This window comes from Sus scrofa, chromosome X, assembly GCF_054392235.1.
Source record: "Sus scrofa isolate SSC_HxYL_T2T_F1_AM1 chromosome X, Sscrofa_HxYL_maternal_Yorkshire_Landrace_v2.0, whole genome shotgun sequence".
In the NCBI taxonomy this organism is placed as follows: Eukaryota; Metazoa; Chordata; class Mammalia; order Artiodactyla; family Suidae; genus Sus; species Sus scrofa.
Window position 1 is genome coordinate 74,186,193 of NC_139401.1, and position 22,168 is coordinate 74,208,360.

General features: G+C 36.1%; 1 protein-coding gene across 5 annotated transcripts in view; it reads right to left on the reverse strand.

Moving 5' to 3' along the window:
- BRWD3 (bromodomain and WD repeat domain containing 3) overlaps positions 1-22,168 on the reverse strand; it is a 166,746-nt gene that overhangs the window by 38,569 nt on the left and 106,009 nt on the right. For 2 of the 5 annotated variants that reach the window (XM_085006785.1, XM_085006784.1), the window contains exons 25-28: positions 19,271-19,378; positions 17,490-17,614; positions 6,300-6,382; positions 4,817-4,928 (exon numbers count right to left, since the gene is read on the reverse strand). In XM_085006785.1, the coding sequence (XP_084862911.1) occupies positions 4,817-4,928; positions 6,300-6,382; positions 17,490-17,614; positions 19,271-19,378 (428 nt within the window). Of the gene's footprint in view, positions 1-4,816; positions 4,929-6,299; positions 6,383-6,812; positions 10,060-17,489; positions 17,615-19,270; positions 19,379-22,168 lie in introns of those variants that run through there. The other 3 variants (XR_014834757.1, XR_014834756.1, XM_085006786.1) reach the window with 2 other exon arrangements.

Genomic DNA, 22,168 nt, shown 5'->3' on the forward strand with positions numbered 1-22,168 from the left:
ATCGTTGATTATAAGAGAAATGCAAATCAAAACTACCATGAGATACCACCTCACACCGGTCAGAATGGCCATCATTAATAAGTCCACAAATAACAAGTGCTGGAGGGGCTGTGAAGAAAAGGGAACCCTCCTGCACTGCTGGTGGGAATGTCAACTGGTACAGCCACTATGGAGAACAGTTTGGAGATACCTTAGAAATCTATACATAGAACTTCCATATGACCCTGCAATCCCACTCTTGGGCATCTATCCGGACAAAACTCCACTTAAAAGAGACACATGCACCCACATGTTCATTGCAGCACTATTCACAATAGCCAGGACATGGCAACAATGCAAATGTCCATCAATAGATGATTGGATTCGGAAGAGGTGGTATATATACACAATGGAATACTACTCAGCCATAAAAAAGAATGACATAATGCCATTTGCAGCAACATGGATGGAACTAGAGACTCTCATCCTGAGTGAAATGAGCCAGAAAGACAAAGACAAATATCATATGATATCACTTATAACTGGAATCTAATATCCAGCACAAATGAACATTTCCTCAGAAAAGGAAATCATGGACTTGGAGAAGAGACTTGTGGTTGCCTGATGGGAGGGGGAGGGAGTGGGAGGGATCGGGAGCTTGGGCTTATCAGACACAACTTAGAATAGATTTACAAGGAGATCCTGCTGAATAGCATTGAGAACTATGTCTAGATACTCATGTTGCAACAGAAGAAAGGGTGGGGGAAAAACTGTAATTGTAATATATACATGTAAGGATAACCTGACCCCCTTGCTGTACAGTGGGAAAATAAAAAAAAAAAAAAAAAAAAAAGAAAGTGAGGAGATTGAAAAAAGGCATTACATGAAAATGGAAAAGACAGGAAATCATGAGTTGCAATATTCATATCATATAAAATAGACTTTAAAACAAAGATTGTAAAGAAAGACAAAAAGGACACTATTTAATGATAAAAGGATCAAATCAAGAAAAGGAAATTATACTCATCAATATGTATGTCCCTAATATAGGAGCACCCAAATACATACAATACTAACTGATATGAAAGGAGAAATTCATAAGAATACAAAAATAGTAGAAGACTTTAACACCTCACTCCCATCAATGGACAGATCCTCTAGACAGAAAATCAGTATGGCAACAGAGATCCTAAATGACACAATAGAAAAGTAAGCTTAATTGATATATTCAGGACATTGCATCCCAAAAAGATCAAAATATACATTCTTTTCAAAGTGCACATGGAACATTCTCAAGGACTAACCACATATTGGGGGAAAAAACTAACCTCAACAAATTTAAGAGTATAGAAATTAGTTCAAGTGTCTTTTCTGGCCACAATGGCATGAAACTAGAAATCAACCACAGGAAAAGAAATGTGAAAAAAATGACTACATAAAGACTAAACAACATGCTACTAAAAAACCAATGGGTCAATGAGGAAATCAAAAGAGAAATTAAAAAATACCTCAAGACAAATGATAATGAAAACAAAACCACTCAAAATCTATGGATGCGGCAAAAACAGTGTTTAGAGGGAAATTCATAGCAATATGGGCCTTCCTCAGAAAAGAAAATCTCAAATCAACAATTTAATCTACTACCTAAATGAATTAGAAAAAGAAGAATAAACAAAACCTAAAGTCAGCAAAATGAAGGAAATCATAAAGATCAGAGAGGAAGTCAATAAAATAGAAATTCAAATAATGGGAGGAAAAACTATGTATACATGTTTATGTAACTTGGTCCCCATGCTGTACAGTGGAAAAAATAAATAAATAAAATTAAAAAAAGAGAAAAAATTAAAAAAACTATAGAAAAAAACCCAATAAAACCAAGAGCTGCTTCTTTGAAAGGGTAAACAAAATTGACAAACCTCTGGCCAGACTCACCAAGAAGAGGAGACAAAGAACTCAAATGAACAAATTAAGAAATGAAAAGGGAGAAATCTCAACAGATACTGCAGAAATACAAAAAGCCATAAGAGAATACTATAAACATTACATGCCAAAAAATTTGACAACCTTGAAGAAATGGACAACTTTCTAGAGACAAACAGCCCATCAAAACTGAATCAAGAAGAAATAAATCAGTTGAACATACAGATCACTAGAATTGAAATTGAATATGTAATAAAAATGCTTCCTACAAGAGTTCCCATTGTGGCACAGCAGAAACGAATCCAACTAGGAGCCATGAGCTTGTAGGTTCAATCTTTGGCCTCGCTCAGTGAGTTAAGGATCCGGCGTTGCCGTGAGCTGTGCTGTAGGTCATAGACATGGCTCGGATCTGGCATTTGCTGTGGCTCTGGTGTAGGATGGCAGCTGTAGCTCCAATTAGACCCCTAGCCTGGGAACCTCCATATGCTGTGGGTGCGGCCCTAAAAAGACAAAAAACAAAACAAAACAAAAAAAAAACCAAAAAAAAACATGCGTCCTACAAACAAAAGTCAAGGACCAGATGGCTTCACAGGTGAATTCTACCAAACATACAAAGAAGAATTTATACCCATCCTTCTTAAACTTCTAAGTTTAATTGGAAGAGAAGAGATAAAATTGTCACTCTAAGTAGATGACATGATACAATATACAGAAAACCCTAAGGATTCCACACAAAAACTACTCAAACTGATCAGTAAATTAAACAAAACAGCACGATACAAAATTAACATTCAGAAATCGGTTGAATTCCATATACTAAAAATGAAATATTAGAGAACGAAAACAAAAAATACAATACCTTTTAAATCCACACCCCCAAAAATTAAATACCTAGGAATAAACCTGACCAAGGAGGTGAAAGTCCCGGAACTGCCAAAGCAATCCTGAGGAAAAAAAAACAAGCAGGAGGCATAACTCTCCCAGATTTCAGACAATACTACAAAACTATTGTAATCAAGATAGTGTGATACTGGTACCAAACAGCATACCAACCAATGGAACAGAATAGAGAACCCAGAAATAAACCCAGACACCTATGGTCAATTAATCTTTAATAAAGGAGGAAAGAATATAAAATGGGAAAAGTCTCTTCAGCAAGTGGGGCTAGGAAAACTGGACAACTGCATGTTAATCAGTGAAACTAGAACACACCCTCACAGCATACATCAAAATGGCTTAAAGACTTAAACATAAGACAAGACACCATCGAACTCCTACAAGAGAACATAGGCAACACATTCTGTGACATCAACCGTACAAATGTTTCCTTAGGTCAGTTTCCCCAGGCAATAGAAATAAAGACAAAAATAAATCAATGGGACCTAAACAAACTAACAAGCTTTTGCACAAAATAAGAAACCATAAAAAAAAACCCAAAAAGACAACTTACAGAATGGGAGAAAACAGTTTCAAATGATGCAACTGACAAGGGTTTAATCTCCAAAATATATAAACAACTCATACAACTCAACAGCAAAAAAGCAACCAATTGAAAAATGGGCAGAAGACCTAAATAGACATTCATCCAATGAAGACATATGGATGGCCAACAGGCACATGAAAAAATGTTCAGCATCTCTAATTATCAGAGAAATGCAAATCAAAATTACAATGAGGTACCACCTCACACCAGTCAGAATGGCCATTGTTAGTGAGTCTACAAATAACAAATACTGGAAAGGGTGTGGAGAAAAGGGAACCCTCCTACACTGTTGGTGGGAATATAAATTGGTACAACTACTATGGAAAACAGTATGGAGTCCCTCAGAAAACTAAATATACAACTACCATATGATCTAGCAGTCCCACTCCTGGGCATATATCCAGAAAAAAACTTTCATTCAAAAAGATACATGCACTCATATGTTCACTGCAGCACTATTCACAATAGCTAAGACATGTAAACAATCTAAATGTCCATGGACAGATGAATGGATTAAGAAGATGTAGCACATATTCACAATGGAATACTACTCAGCCATGGGAAAGAACAAAATAATGCCATCTGCAGCAACACAGGTGGAACTAGAGACTCTCATATTAAGTGAAGTAAGTAAGAAAGAGAAAGACAAATATGATATCACTTATATCTGGAATCTAATATATGGCACAAATGAACCTATCCACAGAAAAGAAACAAACTCATGGACATGAAGAACAGACTTGTGGCTGCCAAGGGGAGGGGCAGAGGGAGGGAGTATAAGCTTGGAGTTAGTAGATGCAAACTTTTGTGTTTCGAGTGGATAAGCAATAAGATCCTGCTGTATAGCCCAGGGAACTATATCTAATTACTTGTGATGGAACATGATGGAGTATAATGTGAAAAAAAGAATGTATATAAATGTATAACTGGGTCATTTTGCTGAACAGCAGAAAATAACAGAACATTGTAAATCAATTATAATAAAAATTTTTAAAAAGAAGTAAATGTAGACGAACAGTACATCTGAACATATTGCAGTCACCTCTGCCTAGAATTCATACTATTAAAGACTAGGTAAATAGTATAACAATTATTTTAAGCACTGGATTAATTTCAGTATTCTTCATGAAATAATAGTTGCAATTCTTGTCTAAAATAGAAAAAACTTAGGATAAAATACAAGAATAAGGGAGGCAAAAATAGGTCCTCGGTTCATGCATATTAGAACAAAAGGTTTGTTTTAGCATGCATATTAGAACAAAAGGTTTGTCATCAGATTCCTTCTTTAAAGGTACTATGATTATTTCCTTACAGGTACAAGTCTTATAAGACCAGGTAAGTCAGGTAAAAAGGCCTTATTCCTGGTAGGTTTATAGAAAATCCATATAGTATTAACGTATTATGTAAGGTATAAAGGATGATAACTGTACTTACTGAACACTGTAACACTGGAAAGAACTATCAGGATACTCTGGTTGAAAAGGCTGCTGACTCTCCACAGTCCCAAACCACCAGGCGTCATCTATTATACTGCGGAATCTATCACCTACAATGTTTTTACAAATTCTTAAAAAAGAGTGTTCTTGAGCATAATAGCTCTGTTCTTAAGCTGCTACTTGCTGTTGAATACAGAAGTAGCATTGTAGCCAGCATTATTAGAAGTTTTAATCTGAGTTTTCCAGCTAAGTGAATTTTACATTTCGCCCTCTTCAAGAATTTTGATTTTGGAGAGTTCCCATTGTGGCTCAGTGGTAATGAACCCAACTAGTATCCATGAGGACGTGGGTTAGATCCCTGGCCTCATTCAGTGGGTTAAAGATCTGGCATTGCTATGAGTTTTGGTGTAGGTCACAAACACAGCTCAGATCTATGGCATAGGCTGGCAGTTACAGCTCTGATTCTACTCCTAGCCTGGGAACTTCCATATGCAGTGGGTGCTGCCCTAAAAAAGACCAAAAAAAAAAAAGAATTTTGATTTCCAAGTGCTAATAATCGTTTTGAAACAAATCACATATTATCACATATAATTTAACTTTTATCAATTACTTGGGATCATCATTAGGCATACTACTTTTTGTATTGTACATATGATACTACAGTTGTTTCTTCACCTTATTTTTTGTTTCACCTTCTTGTTTTGAAAAATCTCCTCTCACTAGCTTTGTGCTTCTAAATAGCTAAGGAATACAAAGCCAACTATTGTGGACCAAAACGTTTCTTCCATATAAGAAAGGAGAATTTAAAAGTACTAATAGCAGATAATTACATAATGTTTACTCTATATTAGGTAACATTTCAAATGCTTTCTGTATATTAACTCATTTACCATTCTCATTAACCTTATAGGTATGCACTAATGTGATTCTCATTTTATAAATAATTAAAGTGAGGCACAGAGAGGTTAAAATCTTGCCCAAGGTTAAATAGCCAGTGAAAAGGGGAAGGAATAGAGTGGGAGAGAATGAGGTGGGGGCGGAGGACAAAAAAGGGAGAGGGATAAAGGTACAGAGAGGGAGAGAGGAGGAGGGTGGAGGAGCAGATAGAGGTAGGAGAGAGAGAAAGAGAGAAAGAGATAGAGATAGAGGGAGAAGGTCACAATCAGTAAAAGTCTGTTGATCTGTTAAGAGTCCTACTGTTAATACTCTATTTTAGGGCAACTGACATTTGAAGATTTTCTTTTTAATTCAGACTTGTATTCTGATAGAGTAGGTTTTCACAGAAAAGTATTTATGCTACACACAATGTGCATAAAGTCAGCTAAACATAAGTAAAAGGAAATTTTTCATTTAATTTTTCTAATTTGGCTAACAGCTTTTTCAGGGTACATGTTAAACCAGTTTCTTTCTGTTAAATCAGGGTTTAAAAGTTATTGACTCTACTTAAAATGATAATTATTAAGAGAGAATTCTATACTTACCAATCTGCCAATTCCTTTCTTTGGCTTCATTATAAAATTGATGTAGCACAAGGAAGTCAATGACATCTGGCATGTCATGATACCTGTAGAGAAAATAAAGTATATATGATTTAGTATATACAGATATAATAGTATATATTCTTTTCTAAATATCCAGGAATAAATGCTTAATGTGGAGCCATTAAGTAAAACATTGCAAACCTCAAGATCCCTACAAATGTCTTTACTTAAATTAAACCTCATCTTTTTGGCAGTGTCCTGCCTATTGTTGTATACCTTAATAATATAAACATGCCAATGAAGGTACCTAAAGCTAAATATAAGGTATTTTAAATTAAGGACTTTTTAACAACAGTAGGAATTTAAGTTTTTTCATGTCCTTAGATTTCAAACTCAACTTAAAGATACGTGTCATTAAAAAAAAAGAAATATGTCATTGACTACACCTATTACTATTAACAGAAATAAATGCAACCACCATTTTTCAAGCAAACTGTTAGGTACTTATAAAGGTTTTTCTTTTTGCCTTTTTTTTAAATTTTTAAAATTTTTTATTTTTAGGGCTACACCCACGGCATATGGAAGTTCCCAGGCTAGTTGGCTGAATCAGAGCTACGGCTGCCGGCCTACGCCACAGCCACAGTAACGCCAGATCCGAGCAGTGTCTACAACCTACACCACAGCTCACAGCAACACTGGATCCTTAACCACTAAACTAGGCCAGGGATCAAACCTGCAACCTCATGGTTCCTACTCGGATTCATTAACCGTTGTGCCACGATGGGAACTCCAGGTTTCTCTTGTTGTAAGCCACATGGGAAGTCCAGGAACTCAAGGTTTCCCTTTTATAACTCACAACAATCCTAAGGAACATATTAACATTTCCACTTTATAGATGAAGGCATAAATTTAGAGAGGTTAAGTAAAGCTCGTAGAGATACCTACACATACAACCATACCCATTAATAGTGATATATGTTGTGTGTGTATACCAAAAAAAATGTTGCCTGCCATTCCAGTTCTACAATTATCAAGTTATTAGCCACTGTAGTTGCTGACCTACAGAACACCCTGGAAGGAACTCAAGATGAAGCATTCTGTGTTTTGGATATATGGGTTCCTAGATAAAATGCATATCTAAGGAAGAATTTCAATGATCCCAGACTCTTGCATCTTCCCATACACAGAAGAGCACTAAAATCATTAACTGAGATATCTGATCCTTGTGCCTGGCAATAAATTGTAATCAAGATAGATGATTCACTACCTATATTTCCCAGCCGAAAATTAAAAATCATAAAAAAATACACATACATTGGCTCTTCCCCTACCTCTTCAGAGCAGTTTGTAAGAGCTATATGGGAGGCTGTCCCCCAGGCTACAGTCCTCAAAAAGTCTCCAAATAAAACTGAAAATCATAGCTCTCACATTGTGCATTTTTATTTATGTTGACAGTTTTGGCAATCACAAAAGGACCCAGAGCAGACTTCTCTTCTTTGCCCGAACCTACATAGATCTGGAGCCTTGGTATCAGCAAAGGCCCCTTGGGCACATCTGCCTCCTTGGTGAGACCAAACGAATTTGTGTAAGTTTCTCCTGGTATTGGATCACCTGTTCTTGGTTGATGATCCTGAGTGGGTAAAAAGGTACCTGACTCCTCAGTTGAGAGACACTAAAGAGGATTTGCCCAGTTGTGAGTCACAGGGAAAAAGTGCCTGGTTGAGAGACAGTGGGAAAATTTGCTCAGTTTAAAGACATTGAGGGGTTTTGTAACTGAGTGGGGCCCTGTGGGGCACTTGGGCACAAAAGCCTTTCTATGCCCCCCATTTCTTATTTTCAGGAAGTGGGCCTCATTCAGCCTCCACAGCCCTCCCTGAGTTCCTAGGGACAGGTTCAGACAGTTGCTGATCAGGGAAGGAAGGGGATGCAAAGACAAGGGAGAATACATAATAAAATAGGCATCTTATACAATTAAGAGAAGAGTTATATTCCTTATGCTTCTTTTAGAAATGAATATTTTAAAACTGAACAGCTTAGAGTCCTTCCTTGTCCTTCTCCCTGGCTTAACTGCACCCTAAACACAATCAACCACAAGCTATAGATTAGGCACCCTGAGCACAATTGCCTGTGAGTCACAAATTATAAGCACATGATGTTTCTTTTGAGGACCTTCCTAAATTGCCCTAATCACTAATCAATATGCCCTTCTCACAAATATTTTTATTTCTAGGAAAGATCCAGACATGATAACCCAGAAAATCACCAGGGTCACACTTAGATCTCATGACACCAACCTCGATGCTAAAGATTCCCCCCAAGAGAGAAGAATGTATATTTGCCCTCAACCCTGATTCTTATCCAGAAACCTGTTTTTCTCCTTTTCACTATAAAACTTTCCACAATTCTTCCCAATGGCGGGCAGTCTTTTAAGACATGAGCCTGAGGTGGCCTCCTTTGCCTGGCAAAGCAATAAAAGCTACCTTTTTCTCCTTTACCCAAAACTCTGTGTCTGTGTTTCAACTTGGCACTGATAGATAGAGGCCAGATTTCGGCAACAGTTTCAACTGTGTGATTAGGTAGGTTGACCTAACTTCTTTCCTAAATTTGGCAATATTAACAGAATTTGTAAGAATAAAAGTGAAGATACTACATGAGGGCCCTCAGCTCTTTGGAAAAGGGACACAGCTCCTCCCTGCCAGTTATGGCTTTCTCGGGCAACTGAGAAATTTATAGAAGTGGTGGAGGCTTGCAGGCGTCCCATAGGTAAACCCCTCATTAATTAATAACTTGCTCATTCAGGGACACATGAGTTAAGAGTTGGACACTCAGTGCTCTGAGCACCCATGATGGTTTTAGACAGCTAGAAAGAGAAACCAAGACACATAAAAGAAATTAAGCAACTCTAGGGGTGAAGCCTAGGGGAGTTAAGCTCACACAAACAGCACACTGGCCAACCACACAATTTCACTGGCAGTTTTTTTCCAGCAAACCAACTTTAAAATGAGGAGTAAAGTTTTCCAAGGAGAGAAAGGAGGTGTGCCAGATAGCCTCTAACATCACAGGAGGGTTTATGTGTGTATGGAACTTATTTGCAAATACTTAATTATTTGGGAAATAATGAAATTCCACACTGAATGGCCAAAATGGGGCTCTTTTGACATTCCCAAACTGATTTTTTGAGGACACAGAGAAAGATGACTTGATAAAAAAAATCTTTTCAAAATTCTGACTCTAAAGGAACAAAAGTTCTTGAAGAGGAAAATGCAAGTTCCTCTCCCTTTGAAAAGTAAATGTTCCACCAGGGCTCTTAGGAACTATCTTACACTTACCTAGACCATCTCCAATTCCTGAGAATGAGAAAACTGGGAGGGGGATAGGCCTTTTCAAACTCAAGCAAGTAAATTCATTCTAACAGATATTTATGAACTAGTGAATTCTATATTGTAATACTTGATTCATGACCAAGTTTTTTGCGATTATCATAAAGTAAAGTTAGTCAAGAGTGAAAGACAAACATAATATGATATTACTTATATGTGGAATCTAAAAGAAAGGATACAGAATCTGACTAGCATCCATGAGGATGCAGGTTCGATCTCTGGTCTCGCTCAGTGGGTTAGGTATCCAGCGTTGCAGTGAGCTGTGGTTTAGGTCGCAGATGCGGTTCAAATCCCACATTGCTGTGGCTGTGGGGTAGGCCAGCAGCTACAACTCCGATTCAACCCCTAGCATGGAAACTTCCATATGCTGGGGGTGTGGCCTTAAAAAGACAAAAAAAAAAAAAATTAAAAAGGATACAAATGAACTTATTTGCAAAATAGAAACAGACTCATAGACTTTGAAAACAAACTTATGGTTACAAAAGGGAATGGGGATGGGGGATGGATGGACTAGGGGTTTGGGACTGGCATATGCACACTGTGGTATATGGAATGGTTGACCAACGGTGATCTGCTATATAGCACAGGGAACTTCAGTATGTTGTGATAATCTACATGGTAAAATAATCTGAAAAATAATGGTTGTGTGTACATATACAACTGAATCACTTTGCTGTACAGCAGAAATTATCACAACACTGAAATCAACTATACTTCAATAAAACTTTAAAAGTGAAAAAAATGAAGCTATGAGATCTCTGGTTGTGTCTACCTATATGTATACCTGCTATAGATGTGATATGTCTCTGCCTCTGGATGATACTGTCAAAATTAATTTGTAAATGAGCTCTATTTATATTTAATTGGCTTAAAGGAAACTAAATGCCTATTTAAATTCTCAAAAATATAAAAACACTAACCCAAATGAATTTCTGGTTCACATGATTTGGGAAACATTAACTATTAAATGGATATTTTATAGTAAAAGTGAGTTTAAGTTAACTGGAACATTCAGTACAGATATCATTGAGTCATCATTAAGTATAATGCTTTTATTGTACCTAGGCTTACTAAAAGTCAAACAAAATCTCAATAATTTTTTTTTTTTTTTTTTTTTTTTGCTTTTTAGGGCCACACATGTGACATATGGAAATTCCCAGGCTAGGGGTCAAATCGGAACTGCAGCTGCCAGCCTACACCACAGCCATGGCAACACCAAATCCAAGCCTAGGGCATGTCTGTGACCTACGCCAAGGTACGCCAATTCTAAAAAGAATTCTTTTTTTTTCCCCCACTGTACAACAAGGGGATCAAGTTATCCTTGCATGTATACATTACAATTACATTTTTTCCCCACCCTTTGTTCTGTTGCAACATGAGTATCTAGACAAAGTTCTCAATGCTACTCAGCAGGATCTCCTCATAAATCTAAGTTGTGTCTGATAAGCCCAAGCTCCCGATCCCTCCCACTCCCTCCCTCTACCATTAGGCAGCCACAAGTCTGTTCTCCAAGTCCATGATTTTCTTTTCTGAGGAGACGTTCATTTGTGCTGGGTATTAGAGTCCAGTTATAAATGATATCATATGGTATTTGTCTTTGTCTTTCTGGCTCATTTCACTCAGGATGAGAGTCTCTAGTTCCATCCATGTTGCTGCAAATGGCATTATGTCGTTCTTTTTTATGGCTGAGTAGTATTCCATTGTGTATATATACCACCTCTTCCGAATCCAATCATCTGTCAATGGACATCTGCATTGTTGCCATGTCCTGGTTATTGTGAATAGTGCTGCAATGAACTATTATAGGGTGCATGTGTCTCTTTTAAGTAGAGTTTTGTCTGGATAGATGCCCAAGAGTGGGATTGCGGGGTCATATGGAAATTCTATGGATAGATTTCTAGTACCTCCAAACTGTTCTCCATAGTGGCTGTACCAGTTGACATTCCCACCAACAGTGCAGGAGGGTTCCCTTTTCTTCACAGCCCCTCCAGCACTTGTTATTTGTGGACTTATTAATGATGGCCATTCTGACTGGTGTGAGGTGGTATCTCATGGTAGTTTTGATTTGCATTTCTCTTATAATCAACGATGTTGAGCATTTTTTCATGTGTTTGCTGGCCATCTGTATATCTTCTTTGGAGAAATGTCTATTCAGGTCTTTTGCCCATTTTTCCATTGATTGATTGGCTTTTTTGCTGTTGGGTTGTATAAGTTGTTTATATATTCTAGAGATTAAGCCCTTGTCCGTTGCATCATTTGAAACTATTTTCTCCCATTCTGAAAGTTGTCTTTTTGTTTTCTTTTTGGTTCGTAAAAAGAATTCTAAATCTTACTATTTGTAATAAAACTTGTCAGCAAGAAAAATAATTTGGTATAATAAAATTTTTATGAGTCAATTAAATGCTAATGAAATGAGAGGTTTTAGGAATAATTACGTACTCTTTAGGAATAATTAAGTTCTAGGAATGTCTACTTAAAAATAGTTTCTCCACATTTTTGGTAACTTGAAACTTTAGAATTTTGCTAAATTAGGTTAAATGAAGGAACTTTACTGAATATCTAGATTATTCCCAAATAAAATAAGATGCTGAAACATTATTTATTGAACATAGGCTTTCTTTTTTCAGAGAAACCACAGATAAACTTATGTTTGGTGCCACACTAAGACATCATCTATAAGAAAGCACAATTTTTTTAGAATTTATAGTATTTATAAGTTTTGCCATTCTACAGATGCTAATGTAAAAGACAGTTCATAATACTTGTTTTTTAGCTTTTATTAGAATTAAAGTTTTTAAAGGTTAAGAATTCTAAATAAAATATATAATTAAAGGGAGTTCCTATTTTGGCATAGCGGGTTAAGGATCCAGCATTGCCACAGCTGTGGCTCAGATTTGATACCTGGCCCAAGGTACAATGACAACAAAAAAAATTAAAAAATTAAAAATTAAAATAAATAAAACTACTAAATATTAATAGGGCAACATCTTTCTCTGCAAGGAAAAAGAAGGTATAAGAAATGGAAATCCATTTTTTAGGGAAGAAGAAAATTGATTGTTGTCCTAAAGCTATTTATTTCTAAGTGGGAAAGAAAATAAGGGACAAACTAATATCAATATAGAAAGTTGTAAAAGTCTTGTGAGAAAAGAATCTTTAGAAAGGAATTCTACATATGGTCAGTACTAAGATTAGAATAAGTTTAAATGAGTAAATGACTTTTAATATTAAAGGTGGAGCAAAGCCTGGATTTGGTTTTCTCTGTTAAAAGAATAAAGTTTTCTTGGAATACTTTATCTACTTTTGATAACAGATTAAGTTTCTTTACCTTTTTAATAACCTGTTGTAACTTTCTGTATTTGCCTTTAAAATCTTCTGTAACTTTGTGTGGTTAAGTATTGTTTCAGTGATCTATGATTTGGTGAAGTGTTTTAAAACCTTTTGATAGTCTTTGATGAAATTCCCAAAATCAAGTTCTAAATGAAGTTCTTTCTATCTGTAGCTAACTTTGAGACACTTCAGAAGGCATCTGGAAAATCTCAAAGGATTTATTAACCTAATTAGGATTAGCTGGTATGCTAAATTACATGGGAAGCATTGTCAAATGAGTGATGATAAACCTTCCTATGGTTTTAAGGGAAAATGTCATAAGTAGAAATATTCTAGAAATTGTATAAAATTCTTAAAATTCAGATATGTCCTAGAATGTTAGCAGTCATAATTCTAGCTATTACCTTAAAATTTTCTATGTTATAGAAATAACCACATTTCTTATCAATGAATTATAATCAGATCTTTAACCATGGTTTTTAAGCCTTCTGTCATTTATAGACAGTTATTGCTGTATTCTGGTACTTTTGCAAAAATGGTTCATCTTCAAAAATTCTCAAAGAAATTTTCGACAAGTACAGGTTTATGACAACTTTCATATCATACCACTTAATCAGAAATGAAAGAATTCTAATGGGAAACTCAATGGCTTCATAAAACTATTAATGGAAGATAAAGATCAACAAGAATTAGTAACATAGAGCTGAATGATAGATTTTTATTTTATTTTTTGTCTGAAAAATCACTGGCTTTTAATCTTTGTTTTCTAGATACAAAGCAACTAACCCTTCCCCTTAAGCTAATTATGACTTAACAGTGATTTGGTAAATTATATCTTTTTAAACATAATTTTAAAAAATTATCTCTTCTCTATCTAATCCCTCCAAAAGTTGGAAACTCGGTATTCTTATTTTTTGTCAATATAGGTATTTGCATAAGTCCAATAAGAACCTGTTCTCCTATAACAGATCATAATTGTAAACAATGAATTTGACCAGAATGTCATATTTGAGAACATTCATAGAACCAGATATTACCAGACAGCTTTAAATAACTAGGGCAGACTTCATGGAATCATAAAGCTCCTTGGAAAAATAACCTGGTACCTTGAATACAAGGTTCCCAGCAGCATTAATAGGTAAATACTACCTGGCAGACACAGAAACCTCAAAATATTCTGGGGATCTCAGGGAGAAATGAATCCACCCAAAACTATAAGTACTGTGGCAGAATCTAATGAATGGCAAGTCCTCGGTGTGGCTTTCTTAAGCCTTGAGAGGCCTTTTAAAAGTTCAATTTGAGATTTCTTATGAAAATTTCCAGTACATCCAATTCAAAAAAGCCTATATGATCAATTTTACTTTTTGCAAATAATCAGGCAAAGTCTGAAACCAGACTCATTTTGCAAACAAATTAGCATTAATATATTTGGTAGAAATTAGGGAAATTTCAGAGAGAAAAATTATGTTTCAATGGATATTAAGTTCTAGTGTTGTTAATTGTCTTTCGGGTTTTATATTTATTGCCTAAGATTCACTTATAAGATGGCTCCTTGTAGTTACATTATTGAACATTTAACTGAATAATTAAAAGGACATTCTAAGCTTGTTTCTGAAGTTTACCACAATAATCTATCTTTTGGATGAAGATCAGGTGCCCCATGACCTACTGCTGACCTCAAATACACCTCCGAATAATGCTCAGAGAAGAAACAACACCAACCCCAAGATGAAAAGAAAGTAACATCAGAAGTAGACAGCTATCCCAAGATGCCAGACTGACCTGTATGATTATTTTATAGTGTTGGTTTCTTAGATTTATGCAAAAGTCATCTATCATGGGAACAAATCCTATGCAAATTTCAGAAATCAAAAGTTCCCATTGTGATGGAAATGCTATAAAATTGGGTTGTGATGATCACTGTACAACTATAAATGTAATAAAATTCATTGAGTAATTTTAAAAAAAAGAAGTTCCCATTGTGGCTTAGCAGGTTACAAACCCAACTAATATCTACGAGGATGCAGGTTCGATCCCTGGCCATGCTCAGTGGGTTAAGGGTCCGGCGTTGCCATGGGCTGTGGTATAGGCTGCAAATGTGGATCAGATCAGGCGTTGCTGTGGTTGTGGCATAGGCCAGCAGCTGCAGCTCCAATTTGACCCCTAGCCTGGGTACTTCCATATGCCACAGGTATGGCCCCACAAAAACAAAACAAAACAAACAATCCAAATTTCAGAAATCATCCAACTGTAGGTCAATTACCTGTATCTAGTATTTCTGGTTTACCTTGGTGGATTTCTTCTCTCCAAGGCTCTAACTGGATAGCCCGCAGAAAATTTTTGTTGAAAGAAAGAAGTTATAGTTCTGTTTGGGCCACTATTGCTATTACTAAATAGGATAACCTCACTTGGCCAATGAATCATACTTGTTCTGACCTTGGCCATAAATATGAATTTGCTTTTCAAGTTACTCAAGCACAGAATTCAAGATTTTTTAGCATGAACTGCCCATTCTCCTTGGCTCTTCAATAAATCTTTCTCTGCTTCAAAATAAATAAATAAAGATACTTAAGCTCAATCAGAAAATAAACTAAATTTCAGTCAAAGACTATAACTTCTTGATTATTAGGAGGAACTTTCCCTCAATTACAGGATGGATTTATATGGGCGACACGACGCTATGGTCATTTAAGTTTAAAGGCCCTTATGTTGGAAACAATTAAATCATACCAAGGATAATCAGTCTAATATCACTAGAAAATTGGGCTGGGTGCCTTATGAACAATGCCAATGTATCATTTCCCTTAAAGATAGTGATTGGTATGGAACAGACTGGGTCACATGGATGTTTTTGGCTTAAATATTTACTATGACCTTATTAATGTCACTAGCTAATTAATTATATCCTCTTTTCTTTTTTTTTTTATCTTTTTGCCTTTTCTAGGGCCACTCCCACAGCATACGGAGGTTCCCAGGCTAGGGGTCTAATCGGAGCTGTAGCCGCCATCCTACACCAGGACTTCAGCAACAAAGGATTCAAGCCACATCTGCCACCTATACCACAGCTCACAGCAACGCCGGATCCTTAACCCACTGAGTGAGGCCGGGGATTGAACCTGCAACCTCACAGTTCCTAGTCAGAATCGTTAACCACTGCGCCACGACAGGAACTCCCATATCCTGACTATCTCTTAAGATTGTTTCTTACCAATGCATAACCAGGTCTCCAACAAAACTAATCATGGCTAAATGTCTTGAGAAAATTGATCACATACATTGCTCTATATAAAATTAATTGTAATAGTGCAATTCTAGCTATGGGAAGAAGCAATAAAAGAGAACATTTCCTGGATTATAAGAGACTATTAAGACAAATGATCTGGAGGATTTCTATTAGTAAGGCCTAATCTGGAAATAGCACATTAAGTGGCCTATCAACAAAGAATTTGCCTGACCTAAGAATTAGCTTTCCTAGTGCCATGGGAGAAACCTTGGCTGAATTTATGACCAACGAGGGGCACTGAAAACAAAAATATGTTGCCTACTGCTCCAGTTCTACAATTATCAAGTCATTTGCCACTGTAGTTGCTGACCTAAAGCACACACTAAAAGGAATTCAGGATGAAGTTTTCTGTGTTTTGGATATATGGGTCTCTAGAGGGTTAAGATGCATATCTAAGGAAGGATTTCAGTGACCCCAGATTCTCGCATCCTCCCACACATAGAAAGGCACTAAAATCATTAACAGACATACCTTACCCTCGTAACTAGCAATAACCTTTTATCAAGATGTAGGCTTGATTACATGTGTTCCCCAGCCAAAAAAATTCATATATATATTGGCTCCTCCCCTACCTCTTCGGAGCAGTTTGTAAGAGCTATATGGGAGGCTGTCTCCCAGGTTATAGTCCTCAGTAAGTCCTCAAATAAAATTGAAACTCACAGCTTTCATATTGTGCATCATTATTTCCACTGACATACTTATATATACATATAGAGCTATCATGTGGAGAAACAAAGCAAGAATTAAACATTAAATCTTGGTCTTTAAAACTCTAAAGCCTGGAATTCCCATCATGGCTCAGCAATAATGAACTGACTAGTAGCCATGAGGATGCGAGTTTTGATCCCTGGACTCAGTGGGTTAAGGATCTGGAGTTGCTGTGAGCTGTGGTGTTAAGTCACAGATACGACTTGGATCTAGGCATCGCTGTGCCTGTGGCATAGGCCGGTGGCTACAGCTCTGATTAGACCCCTAAATCCCTAGCCTGGGAAAAGTTCCATATACCGTGGGTGCGGCCCTAAAAAAAAAAAAAAAGGAAAAAAACAAACCTCTAAATCCTGCAGTGCTGTGGTATTTTCTCTCCCATTGAACTCTACAGAATATACAATAAGGTATTAAAACACACACACACACACACACACACACACACACACACACACACACACACACACACACCCATGACCAGAGGTAGATACTTACTTAATGGAAAAAGATTCTCCAGTCATTTTGCCGGAAATGGGGTCCAGAAATGCAAGCTTCAAGCAACAGAGTGTAGGTGGTCCAACCTCATATTTGATACCCACAATCTTAACAAACTCTTGTTCCTATTCATGAGAATACAAATAATTATTACTTTCAATACAAATAATTGACTAACATATTTGCATATTATTTCCTTATTATTTGAACAATTTAAACATTATGAATACCTACCAAATACTAGTCACTCTACTAAGTGTTAAATAATAAGACAATGGCTCTTTACTCCTTAATAGCAAATTTGTAGTTTAGTGCAGGGCTTGAAACCAAGGTTAAGCTGCAGAATTCTCTTGGGAACATTTTTAAAATTCACATTCCTAAACCCTGCTACTATAGAGTTATGTTCACTATGTCTGGGGCAAAGCTCACTCATATGTATTTTGAAAAAATTCCCCAGGTTTTTCTCTGGAGAGTTAAGAATTAGGCTGCTGGTTAAGAATTCCTCCTCTAGCAGAAATACAGTTTTTAAGTAGGCAGGTGGACATCTTATGTATATGGGGAAAGGACTTACATTTTTGAATGCCTACAATATTATTTAATAATACCATCCTTATACATTGTTATTAGTTACACTTAATAGATGACAAAACTGAGCCTCATGAGTACAGTGACTTGCTTAAAGGTATACACTAGTATATAGCAGAGCTGGGATTGAAACTCAGGTTTTATTGCAAAGCCCAGGCTCTTACACCTGCTTCATCTTAAAATTTTCTAGAACCCAGAGTCAGAATTTAAAATAAGAAATCATATCGTTTTGGAGCTCCCACGGTGGCACGACAGGATCGGCAGCGTCATGGGAGTGCTGGGACCCAGGTTGGTACTCGGCCTGGCACGGTGGTTTAAGAATCCGGCATTGCTGGATATTTTAGCAAGACATTTTAGCACCTTATAACCTTAATACAATCTTGTCTAAATCTTGTTTCAATAAATATGCACATTCTCTTCTATCCTTCCTATTAAGTAAGCATAATTATATATCAACCTTTAGTTTACCTGGAAAACCATCATAAAACTGCCCTTCAGTCTCTTGTTCTCCAAGTAGAAAAAACAAAACAACAAACACACATAAACCTAGGTAGAAATGATGATATATGTATCCCTATGTCTCTTTGTCTGTATTTATATACATTATGTATGACTGAATGAATGAATATATAATTGTAGTATACAGAGTCCTCTGGTGGCTCATTGGGTTAAGGATCTGGCACGGTTGCCACTAGGGCAGGAGTTTGATCCCAAGGCCCAGGAATTTCTGCACACTGCAAGCATGGCCAAATATATATATCTCACACAAAGTCATGAGTTACTTGAGATTTATGATATTTACTATATTCTAAAGCTGCAGGAATCTTGAGAGTGTTTGTGGTCCACACACGAAATCACCATTTATAGAGACTACAAAATGCTCAAAGCTAGTGAGGAAAATATCCATACCACGAAACTACTGCTTTGCTCCAATTATAGAATGGTATACACTAGAGGACCTGAAGTTTGAAGGAAATTAGGTCAAATAATCATGACAGTAGGTGGCATACACATTTTGGTAAACATAAAAGTGATCCATAACACTCAGCTATATATAAGAGTATGGTACATCACCTTATCCAGGATCCACAATCAATGGTGAAATATCCATGAAACTGAGAATAAGCCTACAGGCAAATAACTTAATTCTGAAGATACTTCTTCAATTGCATAACTTATTAATTTGGCAAACTTACCCTGAGATCCATTTTATTCCATGGCTGTTTTTGTAAATTAACGCTGTATATTTTTGATTTTCTTACAGCTCGTACATAAGCTTCATGGCCTTGCCTAAAATAGATGAGCTAAAACAACAACAACAAAAAACCATGAGGTATTAAACAGCAGCATCCCCTTTAGCAACTCTAGACATCACAATATATTCCTACAAATGATCTCTTTTGCTTACAAAAAACATAAATTATAATTTAAAAAAAATTATAAACTAAAGGTACTTATCATCAAATAATGTTCATTCAGTACTCATGCTTATATAGTCCTGCACTACATATTGCACAATAAAAGCACGTAGTCTTTTTTTCCCCAGAACCTCAATAAATTTCTGAAGAAACAGACTAATAACAAATGTACACAAAAGTGGTCATATTTTAAAGCAATATATTTCAAACTGTAATTGACATTCTAAAGCATCAACAATTTAATAGTCAGCCTATTTCTAACCACAGGCTACTAAACATAGTAATTTCCAGGCAAATCAAATTTTTTCTTTTGCAAGAATTAACATCAGAACAGGCATGGTATGGAAGGAAAATGAATTCAAGTGCTCAGTAAAACCGTTTACCTCCTTAAGACAGTATTCACTGCCATATTCTGACTCATTAAAAAAAAGCTTTCTTTGGAGTTCCTGTTGTGGCTCAGCAGTAATGAACCTGGCTAGTATCCATAAGGACGCAGGTTTGAACCCTGGCTTCACTCAGTGGGTTAATGATCCGATGTTGCTGTGAGCTGTGGTGTAGATCGCAGGCATGACTCGGATCCCACATTGCTGTGACTATGGCTGTGGCTGTGGCTGGCAATTACAGCTCTGATTCAACTCCTAGCCTGGTAGCTTCCATATACCGCAGGTATGACCCTTTTAAAAAAATAAGAAAAAAAGGTTTCTTTCCCACAATTTTTTTTATGACTCCACATTGTACTGATAGCTTCAGATCACCTCCTAACCACAAAAATCTTAATTTCCTCTAAAGCTCAGACTATGGATCTGATTAAACAATTAGAAATATTTCCCAAGGGAGTGCCAACCCTGGATACAACTAATTGTCCCAAGCATACGCCCACCAAGGTGGAACAATGTCAGTGTAAACAGTCTTGCAATAATGTTCCCTAAATATCACTGGGAAGCTAAAGATCAACTTGCAAGTAGAATATATAGGTCATGTTGCCCTTCTTATACACATAGGTACTTTCAAAAAACAGGCCTACTTCGAAGGAGTTTTTTCCTCTCTGCTTCCTTGATTTATTATTAATCTAAACGCCCCACAATCAATACACAAGGGCAAATATGAGGACAGGAGAGAAGTCAGGAGACCTGACTGCTGTTGGTGCTACCCTTATAGATCAGGTGACTCTGGTATTCTACATTCTACTTGTAAAATGAAGAGAATACTCTGCTAGCAGGGGTGTTTTAAAGATTAACAACAATAACAAGGGACAGAGAGACTAGCAAGCCTCAGGTACTATCCTAAGTGCCCTACAAATATGTATTAATTTAATACTTCCCAGAGGTATAAGGTAGATACCTTTATCCTCACTGGATGGTGGAGGAAACCAGGGCAAAAGAGAGGTTAAGTAATTTGTCAAAATCTTATGTTTCCCACAATAATTTTAAAGTGGTGGTAGAGATAAATAGAAGAAAGTAACATTAAAAAAATACTATGAGATTTTAAAAATACACTGACATATTCTACCAAGCAACAAGGTCTAAGTCAGAATTTCTAATAGCTAAAAATACCAGTGAACAATTTAAAATATTTTAATATTAAAGGTATTAAAAATCAATGATGAGCATGTTATTCAGATATCCTTTATTATATATTTATTCCTGTACTCAACAAATATTATTCAAATACAAGGCACTGGGTGTTGTTGTAACACATCCAAATATAATCCTTTCCCTTAAGTGTATGGTTAGACATGTAGATATATGAGTATAATACAAGGCAGAATGTCAAAAGTATCATAAGAGAGAAATAATTTAAACAGGAAAGCTCATAAAGAAGGAGTGGCAAGTAAATGCAAAGTAGGGATAACGTGCAGAAAACGCTGGAATTTAAGTTAAACCTTGAAGGATAAGCATTTTGAGAGGCAATGACCTGTGGGTAGGGGCATTCCAGGCAAAATAAAGACTGTCTAACACTTAAAGTAAAAAGTAATGCTGTCATTAAGAGATTGATTATATAAAAAGTATACTTCTGCCTTAATGAGTTCATTAAAAACATTCTTTAATTCACATATTTCACTGTCTGATTCACTTATATACCTTTTCCATTAACTAAACAACTATCATTACCTAATACACACTAGTCTCAAAGCATATAAGCAGGTGCTAAGTTTCACAAAACAGAAGGAAAGGTAAATATGGGTCATTTTTGACTTTGATTCAGAGTTGAGAGGAGTCATTAGGTCACAGACTATACAGATTCATATTTTGTTCTAAGATTAATTCAAAATTATTCCTCTTAAGTCTCTATCAAAATAGGCAATAAGTACAAGAAATCTTGACTTTTGGAAATGCCCCCCAAAAACATTCAGAGCATGTTTTAGCAAAATGACCAGAGAAATAAGCATTGCTCAAAAGTCCAACACTTATAAGAAGATACACTTCTTAGGAAAGGAAAAACTTTAATAATATCAAAAGATAATCAGCAAGTTATAGCTTAATTGTAAGGCTACTTGGTAGCTATCTCTGATAGAAAGTTTCTATAAAAGGCAATCATAGAAAAATTTGGTGAAATTTTTATTGGTCTCAAGACTTTTATTTAGTCATTTTCAAGGTTTTGCTTCTTCTTTCATTATAATGATAATATTACATTTTTACTATCATTCTTAAGTTGAAAACCATGGGTAAGCATTCA